Source organism: Oncorhynchus mykiss, chromosome 19, assembly GCF_013265735.2.
Source record: "Oncorhynchus mykiss isolate Arlee chromosome 19, USDA_OmykA_1.1, whole genome shotgun sequence".
Classification (NCBI taxonomy): Eukaryota; Metazoa; Chordata; class Actinopteri; order Salmoniformes; family Salmonidae; genus Oncorhynchus; species Oncorhynchus mykiss.
The window spans coordinates 65,527,999-65,550,785 of record NC_048583.1 but is presented as its reverse complement, the minus strand read 5'-3'; the positions used below and the strand labels follow the sequence as shown (position 1 = coordinate 65,550,785).

General features: G+C 46.2%; 1 protein-coding gene across 8 annotated transcripts in view; it reads right to left on the bottom strand.

Moving 5' to 3' along the window:
- Positions 1 to 1,260, bottom strand: part of LOC110498653 (attractin) — a 258,850-nt gene extending 257,590 nt beyond the window's left edge. For 4 of the 8 annotated variants that reach the window (XM_036955432.1, XM_036955429.1, XM_036955430.1 and 1 more), the window contains exon 1: positions 709 to 1,260. In XM_036955432.1, coding sequence (XP_036811327.1) covers positions 709 to 962 — 254 coding nt within the window. In that variant the 5' untranslated portion in view covers positions 963 to 1,260. The remainder of the gene's footprint in view (positions 1 to 708) is intronic. The other 4 variants (XM_036955426.1, XM_036955428.1, XM_036955431.1 and 1 more) reach the window with 3 other exon arrangements.
- Positions 1,261 to 22,787: the final 21,527 nt, after the last annotated feature.

Here is a 22,787-nt window from a genome sequence, read left to right as displayed (position 1 = left end):
CACAGCATGGTAGCAACACAACATAGCAGCAGCACAGAACATGGAACAAACATTGTTGGGCACAGACAACAGCAAAAGGGCAAGAAGGTAGAGACAGCAATACATCACGCAATACATCATGTAAATGAGATGTCTATTTAAATGTTCCATAAATTAGCAAAATATTCAATGAAAAAAAAATAACTGTCATTATATGTAGATGGATTACATATAGTATTTCTATCCCCCATTTTGAGTTCAGGCTGTAACAACATGTGCAGTAAGTCCAGGGGTATGAATACTTTCTGAAGACTGTATGAAACTTTGATAAACTGGAACTTATAGTTTGTAAACTTGATTCAGACAATCTACCATAGTGCAACTTAATATATACATTTAATTTGAATGTTCAATTAAATTGAAATATATATATATTTAAAACTGAATATAATATTCACTCAATTCAGTGTCAAATCATGAATTACAAGTTCAATTTATGAATTCAATGATTACATTTGTACACATTAGAAATTCAAAAACATTAAATTCAAAGTCCTAGCTAATACAAATGAAAAATGAAGGATGGAAATACAATTTGTTTTGGCACTGAAATCGCTCCATACTAATGTTGAGACCGAGCGTCGGGACAGGTAACAAAACTCCCCCGTACAGAAGAGGACCTCGTCCAATGACTTATATGTAATGGAAGTCGTAGGCGGCGATTCTCACCTGAACCTTCCTCCGCAGTGTTGGCATTGGTCCCCGACCCAGCCGGGGCTGCACACACAGTTGCCCGTAGACGTGTTACATTTCCCATTCACGCACGGTTTGTCGCATTCTTTCGCCTCGGTGACAGCGGGCAGTCCAAGGAGCAGCCCGAAAGCCGAGAAAATGAGCAGTGTTTGGAGCATCGAGGCCCGGTCACCAACCTTTACCAGCCCGCTAGTCAGGATGCAGGCCGGCCGCCGTATCGCCCCGTCCATTCTCAAAAAGATGGCTACTGCTCCAAACAGGTCCGTATCACTGGTCCACTTCTGGTCGTATTTGAATGCGACCGGCCTGGTTTTCAAGCTCCGTGGAAATTTGAGAGGGACACAGTTGTTGCTAGAACGAAACCTTCCTATCTCCTTGTTGTGCCTGATTTTAATCTCATTCTTCCATTACATTTTTCCGGTGGCTATGATACCACCGCTGAACATAGCTGCATTTTGACATCCGGAAGTGACATGAGGAGGCGTTTACAGACACACACGGAAATGCGCAACGATTGCAGATGTCACGAGGACATCAATTTTATTATGGGTTTAAAATTCCAATGAAATTTGTTCCAGTGAATGTATGATCATTTTTATCTAACACATGATTTAATGCATTCTTAAACTTTATACATGTACCCTCAATTACAGATGATTCTGATTGAATTGCATTCAAAGTGAATTCTTTATTATAAAGGCCCTGCAAGCCCATGGAGCCACAACGCTCTTTCATGGTGAGAGGTCAGACCGCAGAAGACATGAACAGACGACCCTGACATTAAGCAATCAGATTAGAAATATAGACAACCGAACTGACTGTAAATGTCTCTGCTGTAATAATCACAGTCTAATAATGTCTCTATCTATACATTTTGGGAGGGTTTTATGCACACAACAATTAAACAGCGTCACCATGTTGTCTGAGTAGAAACAACATGGTGATGAACCCGTTTTGTAGTTCAGAATGTAGGTTAATCACCATCTCACTATCAGCACTAATACATTCTCATGATTTATCAATGTAATTATTCCCTTACTGGATTTGGCAAAGATGTGACATTTTATTCTGAAGATGATTTCATATGGAATGTGCCAGTCTTCCACTGCTGAAGCATTGAGGACAGCCTGGTCCCAGATCTGTGCTGTGACAACGACCATAGGAGTTGGTATATGGCGAGGCACCACAGACACATCTGAGATCAGGCTATTGAAAATAGGCAGGGAGGAGAGGAGACTACTGATGAATAAAAGGAACTAGTCATAACATCCTGTGATTGTGTTTCTTTCTAGGTGTGTGTCAACATTTGCCTCTCACTGACTGCTGGATCATCTACAGTGGGGCAAAAAAGTATTTAGTCAGCCACCAATTGTGCAAGTTCTCCCACTTAAAAAGATGAGAGAGGCCTGAAATTTTCATCATAGGTACACTTCAACTGTGACAGACAAAATGAGAAAAAAAATCCAGAAAATCACATTGTAGGATTTTTAATGAATTTATTTGCAAATTATGGTGGAAAATACATATTTGGTCAATAACAAGTGTATCTCAATACTTTTATATACACATTGTTGGCAATGACAGAGGTCAAACGTTTTCTGTAAGTCTTCACAAGGTTTTCACACACTGTTACTGGTATTTTGGTATGGTGTTCTTTGGATGGTATGGTGTTCTTTGGATGGTATGGTGTTCTTTGGATGGTATGGTGTTCTTTGGATGGTATGGTGTTCTTTGGATGGTATGGTGTTCTTTGGATGGTATGGTGTTCTTTGGATGGTATGGTGTTCTTTGGATGGTATGGTGTTCTTTGGATGGTATGGTGTTCTTTGGATGCAACTCAGCATTCTTTGTCCTCCAAACACGACGAGTTGAGTTTTTACCAAAAAGTTATATTTTGGTTTCATCTGACATTCTCCCAATCTTCTTCTGGATCATCCAAATGCTCTCTAGCAAACTTCAGACGGGCCTGGACATGTACTGGCTTAAGCAGGGGGACACATCTGGCACTGCAGGATTTGAGTCCCTGGCGGCGTAGTGTGTTACTGATGGTAGGCTTTGTTACTTTGGTCCCAGCTCTCTGCAGGTCATTCACTAGGTCCCCCCCGTGTGGTTCTGGGATTTTTGCTCACCGTTCTTGTGATCATTTTGACCCCACGGGGTGAGATTTTGCATGGAGCCCCAGATCGAGGGAGATTATCAGTGGTTTTGTATGTCTTCCATTTCCTAATAATTGCTCCCACAGTTGATTTCTTCAAACCAAGCTGCTTACCTATTGCAGATTCAGTCTTCCCAGCCTGGTGCAGGTCTACAATTTTGTTTCTGGTGTCCTTTGACAGCTCTTTGGTCTTGGCCATAGTGGAGTTTGGAGTGTGACTGTTTGAGGTTGTGGACAGGTGTCTTTTATACTGATAACAAGTTCAAACAGGTGCCATTAATACAGGTAACGAGTGGAGGACAGAGGAGCCTCTTAAAGAAGAAGTTACAGGTCTGTGAGACCCAGAAATCTTGCTTGTTTGTAGGTGACCAAATACTTATTTTCCACCATAATTTGCAAATTAATTAATTCAAAATCCTACAATGTGATTTTCTGGATTTTTTTTCTAATTTTGTCTGTCATAGTTGAAGTGTACCTATGATGAAAATTACAGTCCTCTCTCATCTTTTTAAGTGGGAGAACTTGCACAATTGGTGGCTGACTAAATACTTTTTTGCCCCACTGTAAAAGGACATTTATTAACTAGGTTTTTGATTTCAGGCTCCTTGACAACAACATAACAAAATGCCTCCTCCTGGCAGTGCTGTAGGAACAACCTGTGCATCCCAAATGGCATCCTATTCACTATAGAATGCACTACTTTGGATTAAAAAATGTATTCAGACAGATGAGAAACGAGGGGGAGACCAATTAGGATTAGGAGACAAAGTGGGGTCTGCACAATAGTGCCCTACTTTGGACCAGGAATCTGCTAGCCAGACCTAACACACTGGTCCATTTCCTGTCCTGCTTTGGACCAGGAATCTGCTCGCCAGACCTAACACACTGGTCCATTTCCTGTCCTGCTTTGGACCAGGAATCTGCTAGCCAGACCTAACACACTGGTCCATTTCCTGTCCTGCTTTGGACCAGGAATCTGCTAGCCAGACCTAACACACTGGTCCATTTCCTGTCCTGCTTTGGACCAGGAATCTGCTAGCCAAACCTAACCCACTGGTCCATTTCCTGCCCAACTAGATGAGCAGGCACTGCATTGCATCAACCAATGTTTGCGTGCCACGTCATCGGCTGTGCAGTCAGGCATCAGATTGCTATGTAATATGTCGTTAGCTGATGTGTAAATAACTATCCAGGTGTCGTAAGATCTGGCACAAGTCGGTGAGGTAGTCAGACAGGAACGCGACCACTTGCTTACTAATGGGGGAACAATGCGCCAGACGATGTCCTACCATAGCTGTGTTGGTCATGACATGTGGTAGGTTTTTGTTCTGAGACCAGGGTCATGATAGATGGTAGGTCCTCTGTTCTGAGACCAGGGTCATGATAGATGGTAGGTCCTCTGTTCTGAGACCAGGGTCATGATTCCAAGATGGCGTAGCAGTAGGACGTGTTGTCGTGTCGTGTCCCTTGTATATATCGTTTGTTTTCGTTTTCTTTCTTCACATATCTTTAAAACTTTTTGCTGAACCTCAACTTCTTCTAAATACTCTCCTGCAACCCGCCTCACCCAACGTAGCTATTTTTCCTAAAGTATTTATATTTACTTCGGATCTGGAACCCCTCAACTGAAGCTAGCCAACTAGCCAACTAACTACCAGCTTCAGCAAAACATTGCTAGCGGTCTTCAGCTAACCGGTCAGCTAACCGGTCATCAGCTAACCTTTAGCTCGGAAAGCTCTCGCCAGTTCGAACAACGCGACTCTACCAGAGCATAACGGACCTATTTATTATTTTATTTTTATTTTTCATCCCCGGATTCCCATCGCAAACGGAACATTTTGAGCTCCTGGGCTACAATATCCGGACCCACGACCGGTCCATCGATGTCACCGCATGAAGAGGAATAAACAGACTCCCCCCATCGCGACGTCCCCAAAGGCTAACTCTCTAGCCCTTGCTAGCTCCTTGCTTGCAAATTCGGCCTGCTAACTGCTAGCTTGTTTAGCCCGGTCCGCTAACTGCTACCGTGTTTAGCACCGTCTACTAACTGTTAGCTTGTTAGCACAGGCCTGCTAACCGTCTGAATCGCCGCGTCCCAAACACTCACTGAACCCATATTTACTTTCTATCCCTTTTCGATTTTTAATTTGTTTATACCTTCCGGTAACCTGCCTCACCCAATGTGATACGGAACCGCTATTATCTTTACATTTTTAGAACACACTCAAGAACCTCCAGAAGCTAACCAGCTAACTGGCTACAAGCTATTTAGTCATTGTTAGTTTTCTAACCTGGATAACACTCGCCAGTCCAGCTTCCCTGCCCCATCCACCGCTGCCCCTTGGACACTGATCACTTGGCTACATAGCTGATGCATGCTGGACTGTCCATTAATCACGGTAATCCATTCTGCTTGTTTATGTTTTATCTGTCGGCCCCAGCCGCACTTAGGCTCTGTGTGTAGTTAATCCGACCCTCTCTGCCTAATCAATCGCCATTCTACCTGCTGTTGTTGTGCTAGCTGATTAGCTGTTGTTGTCTCACCTACTGTTTTAGCTAGCTCTCCCAATTCAACACCTGTGATTACTGTATGCCTCGCTGTATGTCTCTCTCATATGTCAATATGCCTTGTATACTGTTGTGCAGGTTAGTTATCATTGTCTTAGTTTACAATGGAGCCCCTAGTTCCACTCTTTATACCCCTGATACCTCCTTTGTCCCACCCCCCACACATGCGGTGACCTCACCCATTACAACCAGCATGTCCAGAGATACAACCTCTCTCATCATCACCCAGTGCCTGGGCTTACCTCCGCTGTACCCGCACCCCACCATACCCCTGTTTGCGCATTATGCCCTGAATATATTCTACCATGCCCAGAAACCTGCTCCTCTTATTCTCTGTCCCCAACGCCCTAGGCGACCAGTTTTGCTAGCCTTCAGCCGCACCCTCATACTACTCCTTCTCTGTTCCGCGGGTGATGTGGAGGTAAACCCAGGCCCTGCATGTCCCCAGGCACCCTCATTTGTTGACTTCTGTGATCGAAAAAGCCTTGGTTTCATGCATGTCAACATCAGAAGCCTCCTCCCTAAGTGTGTCTTACTCACTGCTCTAGCACACTCTGCTAACCCTGATGTCCTTGCCGTGTCTGAATCCTGGCTCAGGAAGGCCACCAAAAATTCTGAGATTTCCATACCCAACTATAACATCTTCCATCAAGATAGAACTGCCAAAGGGGGAGGAGTTGCAGTCTACTGCAGAGATAGCCTGCAAAGTAATGTCATACTTTCCAGGTCCATACCCAAACAGTTCGAACTACTAATTTTGAAAATTACTCTCTCCAGAAATAAGTCTCTCACTGTTGCCGCCTGCTACCGACCCCCTTCAGCTCCCAGCTGTGCCCTGGACACCATTTGTGAATTGATCGCCCCCCATCTAGCTTCAGAGTTTGTTCTGTTAGGTGACCTAAACTGGGATATGCTTAACACCCCGGCAGTCCTACAATCTAAGCTAGATGCCCTCAATCTCACTCAAATCATCAAGGAACCCACCAGGTACAACCCTAACTCTGTAAACAAGGGCACCCTCATTGACGTCATCCTGACCAACTGGCCCTCCAAATACACCTCCGCTGTCTACAACCAGGATCTCAGCGATCACTGCCTCATTGCCTGTATCCGCTACGGAGCCGCAGTCAAACGACCACCCCTCATCACTGTCAAACGCTCCCTAAAACACTTCTGTGAGCAGGCCTTTCTAATCGACCTGGCCCGGGTATCCTGGAAGGACATTGACCTCATCCCGTCAGTTGAGGATGCCTGGTCTTTCTTTAAAAGTAACTTCCTCACCATTTTAGATAAGCATGCTCCGTTCAAAAAATGCAGAACTAAGAACAGATATAGCCCCTGGTTCACTCCAGACCTGACTGCCCTCGACCAGCACAAAAACATCCTGTGGCGGACTGCACTAACATCGAATAGTCCCCGCGATATGCAACTGTTCAGGGAAGTCAGGAACCAATACACACAGTCAGTCAGGAAAGCTAAAGCCAACTTCTTCAGGCAGAAGTTTGCATCCTGTAGCTCCAACTCCAAAAAGTTCTGGGACACTGTGAAGTCCATGGAGAACAAGAGCACCTCCTCCCAGCTGCCCACTGCACTGAGGCTAGGTAACACGGTCACCACCGATAAATCCATGATTATCGAAAACTTCAACAAGCATTTCTCAACGGCTGGCCATGCCTTCCGCCTGGCTACTCCAACCTCGGCCAACAGCCCCCCCCCCCCCGCAGCTACTCGCCCAAGCCTCTCCAGGTTCTCCTTTACCCAAATCCAGATAGCAGATGTTCTGAAAGAGCTGCAAAACCTGGACCCGTACAAATCAGCTGGGCTTGACAATCTGGACCCTCTATTCCTGAAACTATCCGCCGCCATTGTCGCAACCCCTATTACCAGCCTGTTCAACCTCTCTTTCATATCGTCTGAGATCCCCAAGGATTGGAAAGCTGCCGCAGTCATCCCCCTCTTCAAAGGGGGCGACACCCTGGACCCAAACTGTTACAGACCTATATCCATCCTGCCCTGCCTATCTAAGGTCTTCGAAAGCCAAGTCAACAAACAGGTCACTGACCATCTTGAATCCCACCGTACCTTCTCCGCTGTGCAATCTGGTTTCCGAGCCGGTCACGGGTGTACCTCAGCCACGCTCAAGGTACTAAACGATATCATAACCGCCATCGATAAAAGACAGTACTGTGCAGCCGTCTTCATAGACCTTGCCAAGGCTTTCGACTCTGTCAATCACCGTATTCTTATCGGCAGACTCAGTAGCCTCGGTTTTTCGGATGACTGCCTTGCCTGGTTCACCAATTACTTTGCAGACAGAGTTCAGTGTGTCAAATCGGAGGGCATGCTGTCCGGTCCTCTGGCAGTCTCTATGGGGGTGCCACAGGGTTCAATTCTCGGGCCGACTCTTTTCTCTGTATATATCAATGATGTTTCTCATGCTGCGGGCGATTCCCTGATCCACCTCTACGCAGACGACACCATTCTATATACTTCCGGCCCGTCCTTGGACACTGTGCTATCTAACCTCCAAACGAGCTTCAATGCCATACAGCACTCCTTCCGTGGCCTCCAACTGCTCTTAAACGCTAGTAAAACCAAATGCATGCTTTTCAACCGTTCGCTGCCTGCACCCGCACGCCTGACCAGCATCACCACCCTGGATGGTTCCGACCTTGAATATGTGGACATCTATAAGTACCTAGGTGTCTGGCTAGACTCTAAACTCTCCTTCCAGACCCATATCAAACATCTCCAATCGAAAATCAAATCAAGAGTCGGCTTTCTATTCCGCAACAAAGCCTCCTTCACTCACGCCGCCAAACTTACCCTAGTAAAACTGACTATCCTACCGATCCTCGACTTCGGCGATGTCATCTACAAAATTGCTTCCAACACTCTACTCAGCAAACTGGATGCAGTTTATCACAGTGCCATCCGTTTTGTCACTAAAGCACCTTATACCACCCACCACTGCGACTTGTATGCTCTAGTCGGCTGGCCCTCGCTACATATTCGTCGCCAGACCCACTGGCTCCAGGTCATCTACAAATCCATGCTAGGTAAAGCTCCGCCTTATCTCAGTTCACTGGTTACGATGGCAACACCCATCCGTAGCACGCGCTCCAGCAGGTGTATCTCACTGATCATCCCTAAAGCCAACACCTCATTTGGCCGCCTTTCGTTCCAGTTCTCTGCTGCCTGTGACTGGAACGAATTGCAAAAATCGCTGAAGTTGGAGACTTTTATCTCCCTCACCAACTTCAAACATCTGCTATCTGAGCAGCTAACCGATCGCTGCAGCTGTACATAGTCTATTGGTAAATAGCCCACCCATTTTCACCTACCTCATCCCCATACTGTTTTTATTTATTTATTTTTCTGCTCTTTTGCACACCAATATCTCTACCTGTACATAACCATCTGATCATTTATCACTCCAGTGTTAATCTGCATAATTGTAATTATTTGCCTACCTTCTCATGCCTTTTGCACACAATGTATATATAGACTCCCCTTTTTTCTACTGTGTTATTGACTTGTTAATTGTTTACTCCATGTGTAACTCTGTGTTGTCTGTTCACACTGCTATGCCTTATCTTGGCCAGGTCGCAGTTGCAAATGAGAACTTGTTCTCAACTAGCCTACCTGGTTAAATAAAGGTGAAATAAAATAAAATAAAATAAAAATAGATGATAGGTCCTCTGTTCTGAGACCAGGGTCATGATAGGTCGTCTGTTCTGAGACCAGGGTCATGATAGATGGCAGGTCCTCTGTTCTGAGACCAGGGTCATGATAGGTCCTCTGTTCTGAGACCAGGGTCATGATAGGTCCTCTGTTCTGAGACCAGGGTCATGATAGGTGACAGGTCCTCTGTTCTGAGACCAGGGTCATGATAGGTCCTCTGTTCTGAGACCAGGGTCATGATAGGTCCTCTGTTCTGAGACCAGGGTCATGATAGATGGCAGGTCCTCTGTTCTGAGAACAGGGTCATGATAGGTCCTCTGTTCTGAGACCAGGGTCATGATAGATGGTAGGTCCTCTGTTCTGAGACCAGGGTCATGATAGATGGTAGGTCCTCTGTTCTGAGACCAGGGTCATGATAGATGACAGGTCCTCTGTTCTGAGACCAGGGTCATGATAGATGGTAGGTCCTCTGTTCTGAGACCAGGGTCATGATAGATGGTAGGTCCTCTGTTCTGAGACCAGGGTCATGATAGATGACAGGTCCTCTGTTCTGTGACCAGGGTCATGATAGATGACAGGTCCTCTGTTCTGAGACCAGGGTCATGATAGATGGTAGGTCCTCTGTTCTGAGACCAGGGTCATGATAGATGGTAGGTCCTCTGTTCTGAGACCAGGGTCATGATAGATGACAGGTCCTCTGTTCTGAGACCAGGGTCATGATAGATGGTAGGTCCTCTGTTCTGAGACCAGGGTCATGATAGATGGTAGGTCCTCTGTTCTGAGACCAGGGTCATGATAGATGACAGGTCCTCTGTTCCGTGACCAGGGTCATGATAGATGACAGGTCCTCTGTTCTGAGACCAGGGTCATGATAGATGACAGGTCCTATGTTCCGAGACCAGGGTCATGATAGATGACAGGTCCTCTGTTCTGAGACCAGGGTCATGATAGATGGTAGGTCCTCTGTTCTGAGACCAGGGTCATGATAGATGGTATGTCCTCTGTTCTGAGACCAGGGTCATGACAGGTCCTCTGTTCTGAGACCAGGGTCATGATAGGTCCTCTGTTCTGAGACCAGGGTCATGATAGGTCCTCTGTTCTGAAACCAGGGTCATGATAGATGGTAGGAAGCACCAGTGGCTCCATCAATAAAAAAGTGGTCAGTTGAAGCAGATGCTAAGCTACAGGACTGTTTTGCTAGCACAGACTGGAATATGTTCCGGGATTCATCCTATGGCATTGAGGAGTAACTCCTCAGTCACCTGTTTCATTAATAAGTGCATTGATGACGTAGTCCTCACAGTGACGGTACGTACATATCCCAACCAGAAGCCATGGATTACAGGCAACATCTGCACTGAGTTAAAGGCTAGAGCTGCTGCTTTCAAAGAGCGGGACACTAATCCAGACACTTGTAAGAAATCCCGCTACTCCCTCCGACAAACCATCAAACAGGCAAAGCATCAATACAGGACTAAGATTGAATCCCACTATACAGACTGACGCTTGTCGGATGTGGCAGGGCTTGTAAACTATTACGGATTACAAAGGGAAACCCAGCCTCGAGCTGCTCGTATGCCTACTAGATGAGATAAATGCCTTCTATGCTCGCTTTGAGGCAAGCAACACAGAACCATACATGAAAGCACCAGCTGTTCCAGACGACTGTGTGATCACGCTCTCTGTAGCCGATGTGAGTAAGACCTTTAAACAGGTCAACATTCACAAGGCAACAGGGCCTGATGGATTACCAGGACGTGTACTGCAAGCATGCACTGACCAACTGGCAAGTGTCTTCCATGACATTTTCAACCTCTCCCTGACGGAATCTGTAATACCTACGTTTCAAGCAGACCACCATAGTCCCTGTGCCTAAGAACACTAATGTAACCTGCCTAAATGACTACCGACCCGTAGCACTCACATCTGTAACCATAAAGTGCTTTGAAAGGCTGGTCATGGCTCACATCAACACCATCATCCCAGAAACCATAGACCCACTCCAATTCGCATAGCGCCCAAACAGATCCATAGATGATGCCATCTCTATTCCACTCCACACTGCCCTTTCCCACCTGGACAAAAGGAACACCTATGTGAGAATGCTGTTCATTGACTATAGCTCAGCATTCAACACTATAGTCCCCTCCAAGCTCATCACCAAGCTTAGGACCCCGGGATTGAACACATCCCTCTGCAACTGGATCCTGGACTTCCTGATGGGCCGCCCCCAGGTAATGAGGGTAGGCAAAATCACCTCTACCACGCTGACCCTCAACACAGGGGCCCCACAGGGGTGTGTTCTTAGTCCCCTCCTGTACTCCTGTGTTTGCTGATGACACGAAGGTGGTAGGCCTGATCACCGGTGACGATGAGACAGCCTACAGGGAGAAGGTCAGAGACCTGGCAGTGTGGTGCCAGAACAACAACCTCTCCCTCAATGTCAGTAAGACCAAGGAGCTGATCATGGACTACAGGAAACTGGGGCGAGCACGCCCCCATCCACATCGACGGGGCTGCAGTGGAGCGGGTCTAGAGCTTTCAGTTCCTCGTGGTCTCTACAGATTGATGCACAATATGCACACACACAAATCAAATCAAGCTTTAGTTATACAGCACATTTCAGACATGGAATGTAACGCAATGTTAAATAAAGTTAACATTTAAATAAATAAAATGTGCTTTACAGGAAGAAAAAAAATGAAAAGGTGAAATATAGTATATCTGTTAGCATTAAAGGCTTGTAGGGAAACTAACAACTCTGTAAACTAGAAGAACTCCTCTGTGCTTGGAATGGAATCCATGCCATTTTAGATGAGTAGCTACTTGTCATCTAAAAAAGAAATAAACGTTTGTTTTGTCCTTTCTCAATGTTCAGAATTTTTGTGAAATTGCTAATTCTTATTCCTGAATGTATATAGTTATTTGGCTCTCAAACTCAATATGCCATTTCGAAAATGAGGCATTTCCCTCAAAACAGAATACACATCCTCACACTCCCTCATCTGATTGGCTGGGCCTTCTGACTTTGTGGCTGTGGTAACTAGTGACTACCGCCACAAGGGAAAGCCACTGACGTCAGAAACTCTAGTGGCGGTGTGTTAAAACATGATTGGTTAAAACAGTCATCGCTGGACCAATACAAATTCTCTGTGAAGCCACAGCTATTGGTTGATATGACCACGAAAGATGGTTAGGTTCCCAGGTGAATATATCCAGTTGTCAATCGCAATCGTTGCTACGGTCAAGGCGGATTATGCCTTGTTCATATGCTTGTCGGAACTTGGAAATAATGAAAATGTCCGAATAGCTGCTTCGTTGAACACGGCACATGTATAACTACAACCAGTTAGCAAATCGGAAATGTCAGAGTTTCCTAGTTCCGACCAGCACGTGAATGCGCCATTAGAATGCAGTGAAGGGGCTGTGAAACAGGGACTAGATGGAAACATCCGTGTCCACTCTGTAGCGATGGGGTTCCTCTTCCGTTTATATCACCAGTTGCTGTAGTAGAAGCAGTGTTCTGAACTTCAAGGTGGTAAACTGTATCCAGAAAGGACAAATGCTAACAGAATGGTGACAGAAGACGGACCACTAAAATGTCCATCAATGAAACAGACTCCTCAAATTCAAACGTAATAAAACTGTCAATAGGTTCTATAAAAGTTAAGACATAATAAATCCACACACAGTATATATAAACTGGGTGGTTTGAGCTCTCAATGTTGAGCCCCCAGAAGCTAGCCAGTTTACTGGCTAACTGTAGTATTCAACTAACCATGGTTGGTGGTCGAAAAGCTATCGCCAGTTTTGTACAACGCGACTCAGACCAGAGCATACCGGACCTATTTTCTATCCATATCCCCAGGTTTCTACCGCAAGCTCTGGACATTTACACCTGGATCTCGCAGCTAGTTAGCTGCTATCCGTGTGACTATTGGCTTACATCGGTCCCAGAGCAAACATCAATTATTCCGGAGCGAGCCAGCTGAAGAGTTCCATCAGCCACACAATCACCTATCCGGACCCGTTTTACTGCCGATGCGGAGCCCCACCTGGCCTTTACTTCAAGGTTTTACTGCTGACCTACAAAGCATTACATGGGCTTGCTCCTACCTATCTCTCTGATTTGGTCCTGCCGTACATACCTACACGTACGCTACGGTCACAAGACGCAGGCCTCCTAATTGTCCCTAGAATTTCTAAGCAAACAGCTGGAGGCAGGGCTTTCTCCTATAGAGCTCCATTTTTATGGAATGGTCTGCCTACCCATGTCAGAGACGCAAACTCGGTCTCAACCTTTAAGTCTTTACTGAAGACTCATCTCTTCAGTGGGTCATATGATTGAGTGTAGTCTGACCCAGGAGTGTGAAGGTGAACGGAAAGGCTCTGGAGCAACGAACCGCCCTTGCTGTCTCTGCCTGGCCGGTTCCTCTCTTTCCACTGGGATTCTCTGCCTCTAACCCTATTACAGGGGCTGAGTCACTGGCTTACTGGGGCTCTCTCATGCCGTCCCTGGAGGGGGTGCGTCACCTGAGTGGGTTGATTCACTGATGTGGTCATCCTGTCTGGGTTGTGCCATGGCGGAGATCTTTGTGGGCTATACTCAGCCTTGTCTCAGGATGGTAAGTTGGTGGTTGAAGATATCCCTCTAGTGGTGTGGGGGCTGTGCTTTGGCAAAGTGGGTGGGGTTATATCCTTCCTGTTTGGCCCTGTCCGGGGGTGTCTTCAGATGGGGCCACAGTGTCCCCTCCTGTCTCAGCCTCCAGTAGTTATGCTGCAGTAGTTTATGTGTCGGGGGGCTAGGGTCAGTTTGTTATACCTGGAGTACTTCTCCTGTCCTATTCGGTGTCCTGTGTGAATTTAAGTGTGCTCTCTCTAATTCTCTCTTTCTCTCTCTCTCTCGGAGGACCTGAGCCCTAGGACCATGCCCCAGGACTACCTGACATGATGACTCCTTGCTGTCCCCAGTCCACCTGGCCGTGCTGCTGCTACAGTTTCAACTGTTCTGTTATTATTATTCGACCATGCTGGTCATTTATGAACATTTGAACATCTTGGCCATGTTCTGTTATAATCTCCACCCGGCACAGCCAGAAGAGGACTGGCCACCCCACATAGCCTGGTTCCTCTCTAGGTTTCTTCCTAGGGAGTTTTTCCTAGCCACCGTGCTTCTACACCTGCATTGCTTGCTGTTTGGGGTTTTAGGCTGGGTTCCTGTACAGCACTTTGAGATATCAGCTGATGTACGAAGGGCTATATAAATAAATTTGATTTGATTTGATTCACAACTGGACTACCGACGTTATCTGCCTGAGGGAGTTATCCAACTGGCCCCTCCGTCTCAACGTCACCTGAACGCCCATCTGCAGCCCGCTAATCGTTAGCTGTCTTATCGGCTGATATCTGAATAGGTCTATCGGACAATTTTCTTGGGTCACTATCTATTTTGCCAATTGGATTAGTCCCCTCTACCACACGGAACCCCACTAATCTACCGACGGAAACGCACGAGGTGGCTAAAAACAGACCTCCATCCTATGCTAGTGTAACGGATGTGAAATGGCTAGCTAGTTAGCGGTGGTGCGCGCTAATAGCATTTCAATCAGTGAAGTCACTAGCATTGAAACCTTGAAGGCTTTTGTGGAGCGATGGGTAACGATGCTTCGAGGGTGACTGTTGACGTGTGCAGAGCGTCCCTGGTTCGCGCCCAGGTCGGGGCAAGGGGACGGACGTAAAGTCTATACTGGCCCGGCTAGCTGTCTGAATCGCCGTTACCCCAACCAACCTCACTACTCACTGGACCATTATGATCACTCGACTAAGCATGTCAATATGCCTTGTCCATTGCTGTTCTGGTTAGTGTTTATTGGCTTATTTCACTGTTATACCTTATCCAACCTTTCAGTTCCACCACCCACACATGTGATGACATCACCTGGTTTCAATTATGTTTCTAGAGACAATATCTCTCTCATCATCACTCAATGCCTAGGTTTACCTCCACTGTATTCACATCCTACCATACTGTACATTATACCTTGAAGCTATTTTATCGCCCCCAGAAACCTCCTTTTACTCTCTGTTCCGGACATCCTAGACGACCAATTCTCATAGCTTTTAGCCGTACCCTTATCCTACTCCTCCTCTGATGTAGAGGTGAATCCAGGCCCTGCAGTGCCACTCCTATTCCCCAGGCGCTCTCTTTTGATGACTTCTGTAACCGTAATAGCCTTGGTTTCATGCATGTTAACATTAGAAGCCTAAGTTTGTTTTATTCACTGCTTTAGCACACTCTGCCAACCCGGATGTTCTAGCCATGTCTGAATCCTGGCTTAGGAAGACCACCAAAAACCCTGAAATTTCCATCCCTAAATATTACATTTTCCGACAAGATAGAACTGCCAAAGGGGGCGGAGTTGCAATCTACTGCAGCGATAGCCTGCAGAGTTCTGTCCTACTATCCAGGTCTGTACCCAATCAATTTGAACTTCTACTTCTAAAAATCCAACTCTCTAAAAACAAGTCTCTCACCGTTGCCGCCTGCTATAGACCACCCTCTGCCCCCAGCTGTGCTCTGGACACAATATGTGAACTGATTGCCCCCCATCTATCTTCGGAGCTTGTGCTGCCAGGTGACCTAAACTGGAACATGCTTAACACCCCGGCCATCCTACAATCTAAGCTTGATGCCCTCAATCTCACACAAATGATCAATGAACCTACCAGGTACCACCCCAAAGCCGTTAACACGGGCACCCTCATAGATATCATCCTAACCAACTTGCCCTCTAAATACACCTCTGCTGTTTTCAACCAAGATCTCAGCGATCACTGCCTCATTGCCTGCATCCGTAATGGGTCAGCGGTCAAGCAACCTCCACTCATCACTGTCAACTGTTCCTTGAAACACTTCAGCGAGCAGGCCTTTCTAATCGACCTGGCCCAGGTATCCTGGAAGGATATTGTCAGTAGAGGATGCCTGGTTATTTTTTTTAAATGCCTTCCTCACCATCTTAAATAAGCATGCCCCATTCAAGAAATTTAGAACCAGGAACAGATATAGCCCTTGGTTCTCTCCAGACCTGATTGCCCTTAACCAACACAAAAACAGCCTATGGCGTTCTGCATTAGCATTGAACAGTCCCCGTGATATGCAACTTTTCAGGGAAGTTAGGAACCAATATACACAGGCAGTTAGAAAAGCCAAGGCTAGCTTTTTCAAGCAGAAATGTGCTTCCTGCAACACAAACTCAAAAGTTATGGGACACTATAAAGTCCATGGAGAATAAGAACATCTCCTCCCAGCTGCCCACTGCAGTGAGGATAGGAAACTCACCACCGATAAATCCACTATAATTGAAAATTTCAATAAGCATTTTTCTACGGCTGGCCATGCTTTCCACCTGGCTACCTCTACCCCGGTCAACAGCACTGTACCCCCCACAGCAACTCGCCCAAGCCTTCCCCATTTCTCCTTCTCCCAAATCCAGTCAGCTGATGTTCTGAAAGAGCTGCAAAATCTGGACCCCTACAAATCAGCCGGGTTAGACAATCTGGACCCTTTCTTTCTAAAATGATCTGCCGAAATTGTTGCAACCCCTATTACTAGCCTGTTCAACCTCTCTTTTCGTGTCGTCTGAGATTCCCAAAGATTGGAAAGCAGCTGCGGTCATCCCCCCTTTCAAATGGAGGGACACTCTAGACCCAAACTGCTACAGACCTATATCTATCCTACCCTGCCTTTCTAAGGTCTTCGAAAGCCAAGTCAACAAACAGATTACCGACCATTTCGAATCCCACCATACCTTCTCCGCTATCCAATCTGGTTTCAGAGCTGGTCATGGGTGCACCTCAGCCATGCTCAAGGTCCTAAACGATATCATAACCGCCATGGATAAGAAACAATACTGTGCAGCCATATTCAACAACCTGGCCAAGGCTTTCGACTCTGTCATTCACCACATTCTTATTGGTAGACTTGACAGCCTTGGTTTCTCAAATGACTGCTTCGCCTGGTTCACCAACTACTTCTCTGATAGAGTTCAGTGTCAAATCGGAGGGCCTGTTGTCCAGACCTCTGGCGGTCTCTATGGGGGTGCCACAGAGTTCAATTCTTGGGCCGACTCTCTTCTCTGTATACATCAATGATGTCGCTCTTGCTGCTGGTGAGTCCCTGATCCACCTCTACACAGACGACACCATTCTGTATACTTCTGGCCCTTCTTTGGACACTGTGTTAACAACCCTCCAGACGAGCTTCAATGCCATACAACTCTCCTTCCGTGGCCTCGAACTGCTCTTAAATGCAAGTAAAACTAAATGCATGCTCTTCAACTGATCGCTGCCTGCACAATGCCCGCCCGTCCAGCATCACTACTCGGGACGGTTCTGACTTAGAATATGTGGACAACTACAAATACCTAGGTGTCTGGTTAGACTGTAAACTCTCATTCCAGACTCGCATCAAACATCTCCAATACAAAGTTAAATCTAGAATTGGCTTCCTATTTCACAACAAAGCATCCTTCACTCATGCTGCAAACATACCCTCGTAAAACTGACCATCCTACCGATCCTCGACTTCGGCCATGTCATTTACAAAATAGCCTCCAATACTCTACTCAATAAATTGGATGTAGTCTATCACAGTGCCATCCGTTTTGTCACCAAAGCCCCATATACCACCCACCATTGCGACCTGTACGCTCTCGTTGGCTGGCCCTCGCTTCATACTCGTCGCCAAACCCACTGGCTCCAGGTCATCTACAAGACCCTGCTAGGTAAAGTCCCCCCTTATCTCAGCTCGCTGGTCACCATAGCATCACCCACCTGTAGCACGCGCTCCGGCAGGTATATCTCACTGGTCACCCCCAAAACCAATTCTTCCTTTGGCCGCCTCTCCTTCCAGTTCTCTGCTGCCAGTGACTGGAACGAACTACAAAAATCTCTGAAACTGGAAACACTTATCTCCCTCACTAGCTTTACGCACCAGCTGTCAGAGCAGCTCACAGATTACTGCACCTGTACATAGCCCATCTATAATTTAGGCCAAACAGCTTCCCCTTCCCCTACTGTATTTATTTATTTTGCTCCTTTGCATCCCATTATTTGTATTTCTACTTTGCACATTCTTCCACTGCAAATCTACCATTCCAGTGTTTTACTTGCTATATTGTATCTACTTTGCCACCATGGCCTTTTTGCCTTTACCTCCCTTATCTCACCTCATTTGCTCCCATCGTATATAGACTTGTTTCTACTGAATTATTGACTGTATGTTTGTTTTACTCCATGTGTAACTCTGTTGTTGTGTGTCGAACTGCTTTGCTTTATCTTGGCCAGATCACAATTGTAAATGAGAACTTGTTCTCAACTTGCCTACATGGTTAAATAAAGGTGAAATAAAATGTTGAAAGTCGTGGTTTATTTTCAGCTTCCAGGAATTGTGAACAGATACTTGCGACATGGGGCCGTGCATTATCATGCTTCTCATCTCTGTGCATTCAAATTGACCGATAAAATGCAATTGTGTTCATTGTCTGTAGTTTACGCCTGCCCATACAATAACCCCACCACCACCACAGGGCACTCTGTTCACAACATTCTGCAAACCACTCGTCCACACAACGCCATCAACACCTTCTGCCATCTGCCCGGTACAGTTGATACCAGGATTAATCTGTGAACAGCCCACTTCTCCAGCGTGGTCATCGAATGTGAGCATTTCCCCCACTGAAGTCAGTTACAATGCCGAACTGCAGTCAGGTCAAGACCCTGGTGAGGACGATGAGGAACTTCTCTGAGACGGTTTCTGAAGAGATTCTTCGGTTGTGCACACCCAGTTTCATCAGCTGTCAGGGTGGCTGGTCTCAGCCGATCCCGCAGGTGAAGGAGCCGGATGTGGAGGTCCTGGGCTGGCATTGTTACATGTGGTCTGCGGTCGTGAGGCCGGTTGGACGTACTGCGGCTTATGGTAGAGAAATTAACATTAAATTATCTGGCAACAGCTTTGGTGGACATTCCTGCACCCAGCATGCCAATTGCTTAAAACCTAAGATCTGTGACATTGTGTGACAAAACTGCACATTTTAGAGTGGCCTATTATTGCACCTGTGTAATGACCACGCTGTTAAATTAGCTTCACGATAGTCCGACCGGTGTGGCGTATCTTGGCTTAGGAGAAAATGCTCATTAACAGAGATGTAAACAAATGTGCACAACATTTGAGAGAGTATAGAACATTTCTGGGATCTTTTATTTCAGCTCATGAAACATGGGACCAACACTTTACATGTTGCGTTCATATTTTTGTTTAGTGTACATCAATTCAATTAAAACTGACCAAATTCTCATAGAACTGTGAGTTATAGATTTGTCACTCATTGAATGCAAGTCTAAGAAGTGGTAGATATATTCAGAGCTTTTCTATGCTTCCCATTCTTAAAATGTTGTTTTCATCAGTTTCAAAACACCTGAAACAATGTTGCATTATGGAAAATATATTTCTAATCGGTTTAGATGCTACATTATACGTTGTTTGTCGAACTGTTCGAATTTTAGCAACTTTTTAATTATTACATAATCTCAAGAGTAAATTTAGCTTCACAATTAAAATTTGTCATACACACACGGTTTGCCTAAAATATATATAATATATAGTCTGTCTAATATATATATACATAGTCGGTCTGATAACCAACAACGACAGGCAGGCAGCAGAATCGTCAAGGACCCCACACACAAGCCGTTTTCTCCCTTATCGTCGATCAGACTGTATCAGAGCACGAGGTCTGATACCAACAGGCTCCGAGACCGTTTCTATCTACAAGCCATCAGACTGCTGAACACTTGAACAGGACAGACCACTTGCTCTGATTCTAACCCTAACAGGACTGACCCCCTGCTCTGATTCTAACCCTAACAGGACTGACCACCTGCTCTGATTCTAACAGGACTGACCACCTGCTCTGATTCTAACCCTAACAGGAGTGACCCCCTGCTCTGATTCTAACCCTAACAGGAGTGACCCCCTGCTCTGATTCTAACCCTAACAGGACTGACCCCCTGCTCTGATTCTAACCTTAACATGACTGACCCTGACCACCTGCTCTGATTCTAACCCTAACAGGACTGACCCTGACCACCTGCTCTGATTCTAACCCCAACAGGACTGACCCCCTGCTCTGATTCTAACCCTAACAGGAGTGACCCCCTGCTCTGATTCTAACCCTAACAGGACTGACCACCTGCTCTGATTCTAACCCTAACAGGACTGACCCCCTGCTCTGATTCTAACCCTAACAGGACTGACCCCCTGCTCTGATTCTAACCCTAACAGGACTGACCCCCTGCTCTGATTCTAACCCTAACAGGAGTGACCCCCTGCTCTGATTCTAACCCTAACAGGAGTGACCCCCTGCTCTGATTCTAACAGGACTGACTACCTGCTCTGATTCTGCTTGCCGTGCTGTAGCAGAGAGAACAGTCTATGACTGGGGTGACTGGAGTCTCTGACAATTTTCAGGGCCTTCCTCTGACACCACCTGCTGTAGAGGTCCTGGATGGCAGGCAGCTTTTCCCCAGTGATGTACTGGGCCGTACGCACTACCATCTGTAGTGCTTTGCGGTCGGAGGCCGAGCAGTTGCCATACCAGGCAGTGATGCAACCTGTCAGGATGCTCTCGATGTTGCAGCTGTAGAACCTTTTGAGGATCTCAGGACTCATGCCAAATCTTTTTAGTTTCTGAGGGGGAAAAGGCTTTGTCGTGCCCTCTTCACGACGGTCTTGGTGTGTTTGGACCATTCTAGTTTGTTGTTGATGTGGACACCAAGGAATTTGAAGCTCTCAACCTGCTCCACTGCAGCCCCGTCGATGAGAATGGGGGCGTGCTTGGTCCTTTTTCTGTAGTCCACAATCATCTCCTTTATCTTGATCACGTTGAGGGAAGAGGTTGTTGCTGCTACCAAACACTTATTATGCTGTTCAGTTTAGAATAAAACGTTATCGGCGATTCCTGAGAATGGTCAAAATATTTTTTTCCAAAAAACTGTGGTAAACAAAATGTGAAATAATCTCCATGATATTCTATATAAAGGAAACCGTAATGTTGGTTTAATCTTTAATACAACCCAGTACCTTACAGCTTGAAGACAGCCAACTCATCACAGTCATATAGTCATTAAAAGGTTTAGCTATGGTAGGTAGAGAGAGAGAGGTATAGCTATGGTAGGTAGAGAGAGAGAGGTATAGCTATGGTAGATAGAGAGAGAGAGGTATAGCTATGGTAGGTAGAGAGAGGTATAGCTATGGTAGGTAGAGAGAGAGAGAGGTATAGCTATGGTAGGTAGAGAGAGAGAGAGGTATAGCTATGGTAGGTAGAGAGAGAGAGAGGTATAGCTATGGTAGGTAGAGAGAGAGGTATAGCTATGGTAGGTAGAGAGAGGTATAGCTATGGTAGGTAGAGAGAGAGAGAGGTATAGCTATGGTAGGTAGAGAGAGAGAGGTATAGCTATGGTAGGTAGAGAGAGAGAGAGGTATAGCTATGGTAGGTAGAGAGAGAGAGGTATAGCTATGGTAGATAGAGAGAGAGGTATAGCTATGGTAGGTAGAGAGAGGTATAGCTATGGTAGGTAGAGAGAGAGAGAGGTATAGCTATGGTAGGTAGAGAGAGAGAGAGGTATAGCTATGGTAGGTAGAGAGAGAGAGAGAGGTATAGCTATGGTAGGTAGAGAGAGAGAGAGGTATAGCTATGGTAGATAGAGAGAGGTGTAGCTGTGGTAGATAGAGAGAGGTATAGCTATGGTAGGTAGAGAGAGAGAGAGGTATAGCTATGGTAGGTAGAGAGAGAGAGAGAGGTATAGCTATGGTAGGTAGAGAGAGAGAGAGGTATAGCTGTGGTAGATAGAGAGAGGTGTAGCTGGTGCTAAACTGCAACATCCTGCTAATTGACCCATAAAGGATCTACAATAGAAGAAGTGATGTTATTGGATCCCGAAGCAGACAGTCAGGACAGCCAGTAGGCTACAGATCGGAACATGCACGGCCATTTAATAGTTACATTATAACCGTGTTCAAGTGTTAAGGTGAACCCCCCCCCCCCCCCCCCGAACACAACTTCCCCTGTACTGCTGTTTGGAAGCAGGCGGAGACTCAGGGAGCATTGAGTACACCAGGGCCTGGATTTTGAAAACCTTAAGAAATGTTTTGTAAATCCAGGCACTGCAACTTTGGTATTAGGTAAGAGAATGGCACAAGGCTGGCTTGAGCAACGAAAGGAAACGATGTGCAACAACTAGACAGACACGTCCTGAGAAACAGTGTGTGGGCCATCCTGCCGACTTCAACACGCATTGTTAGCTTGGCAGACCTGGGACCAGGCAACCGGAGGCAGACCTGGGACCAGGCAACCGGAGGCAGACCTGGGACCAGGCAACCGGAGGCAGACCTGGGACCAGGCAACCAGTGGCAGACCTGGGACCAGGCAACCAGTGGCAGACCTGGGACCAGGCAACCAGAGGCAGACCTGGGACCAGGCAACCAGAGGCAGACCTGGGACCATGTTGATCAACAACATGTTGTAAGACAGTGAAAGGGCAAACGAATGAGACAGTTCTCAGTACAAACAGAGACAGATGTTCAGGCTAG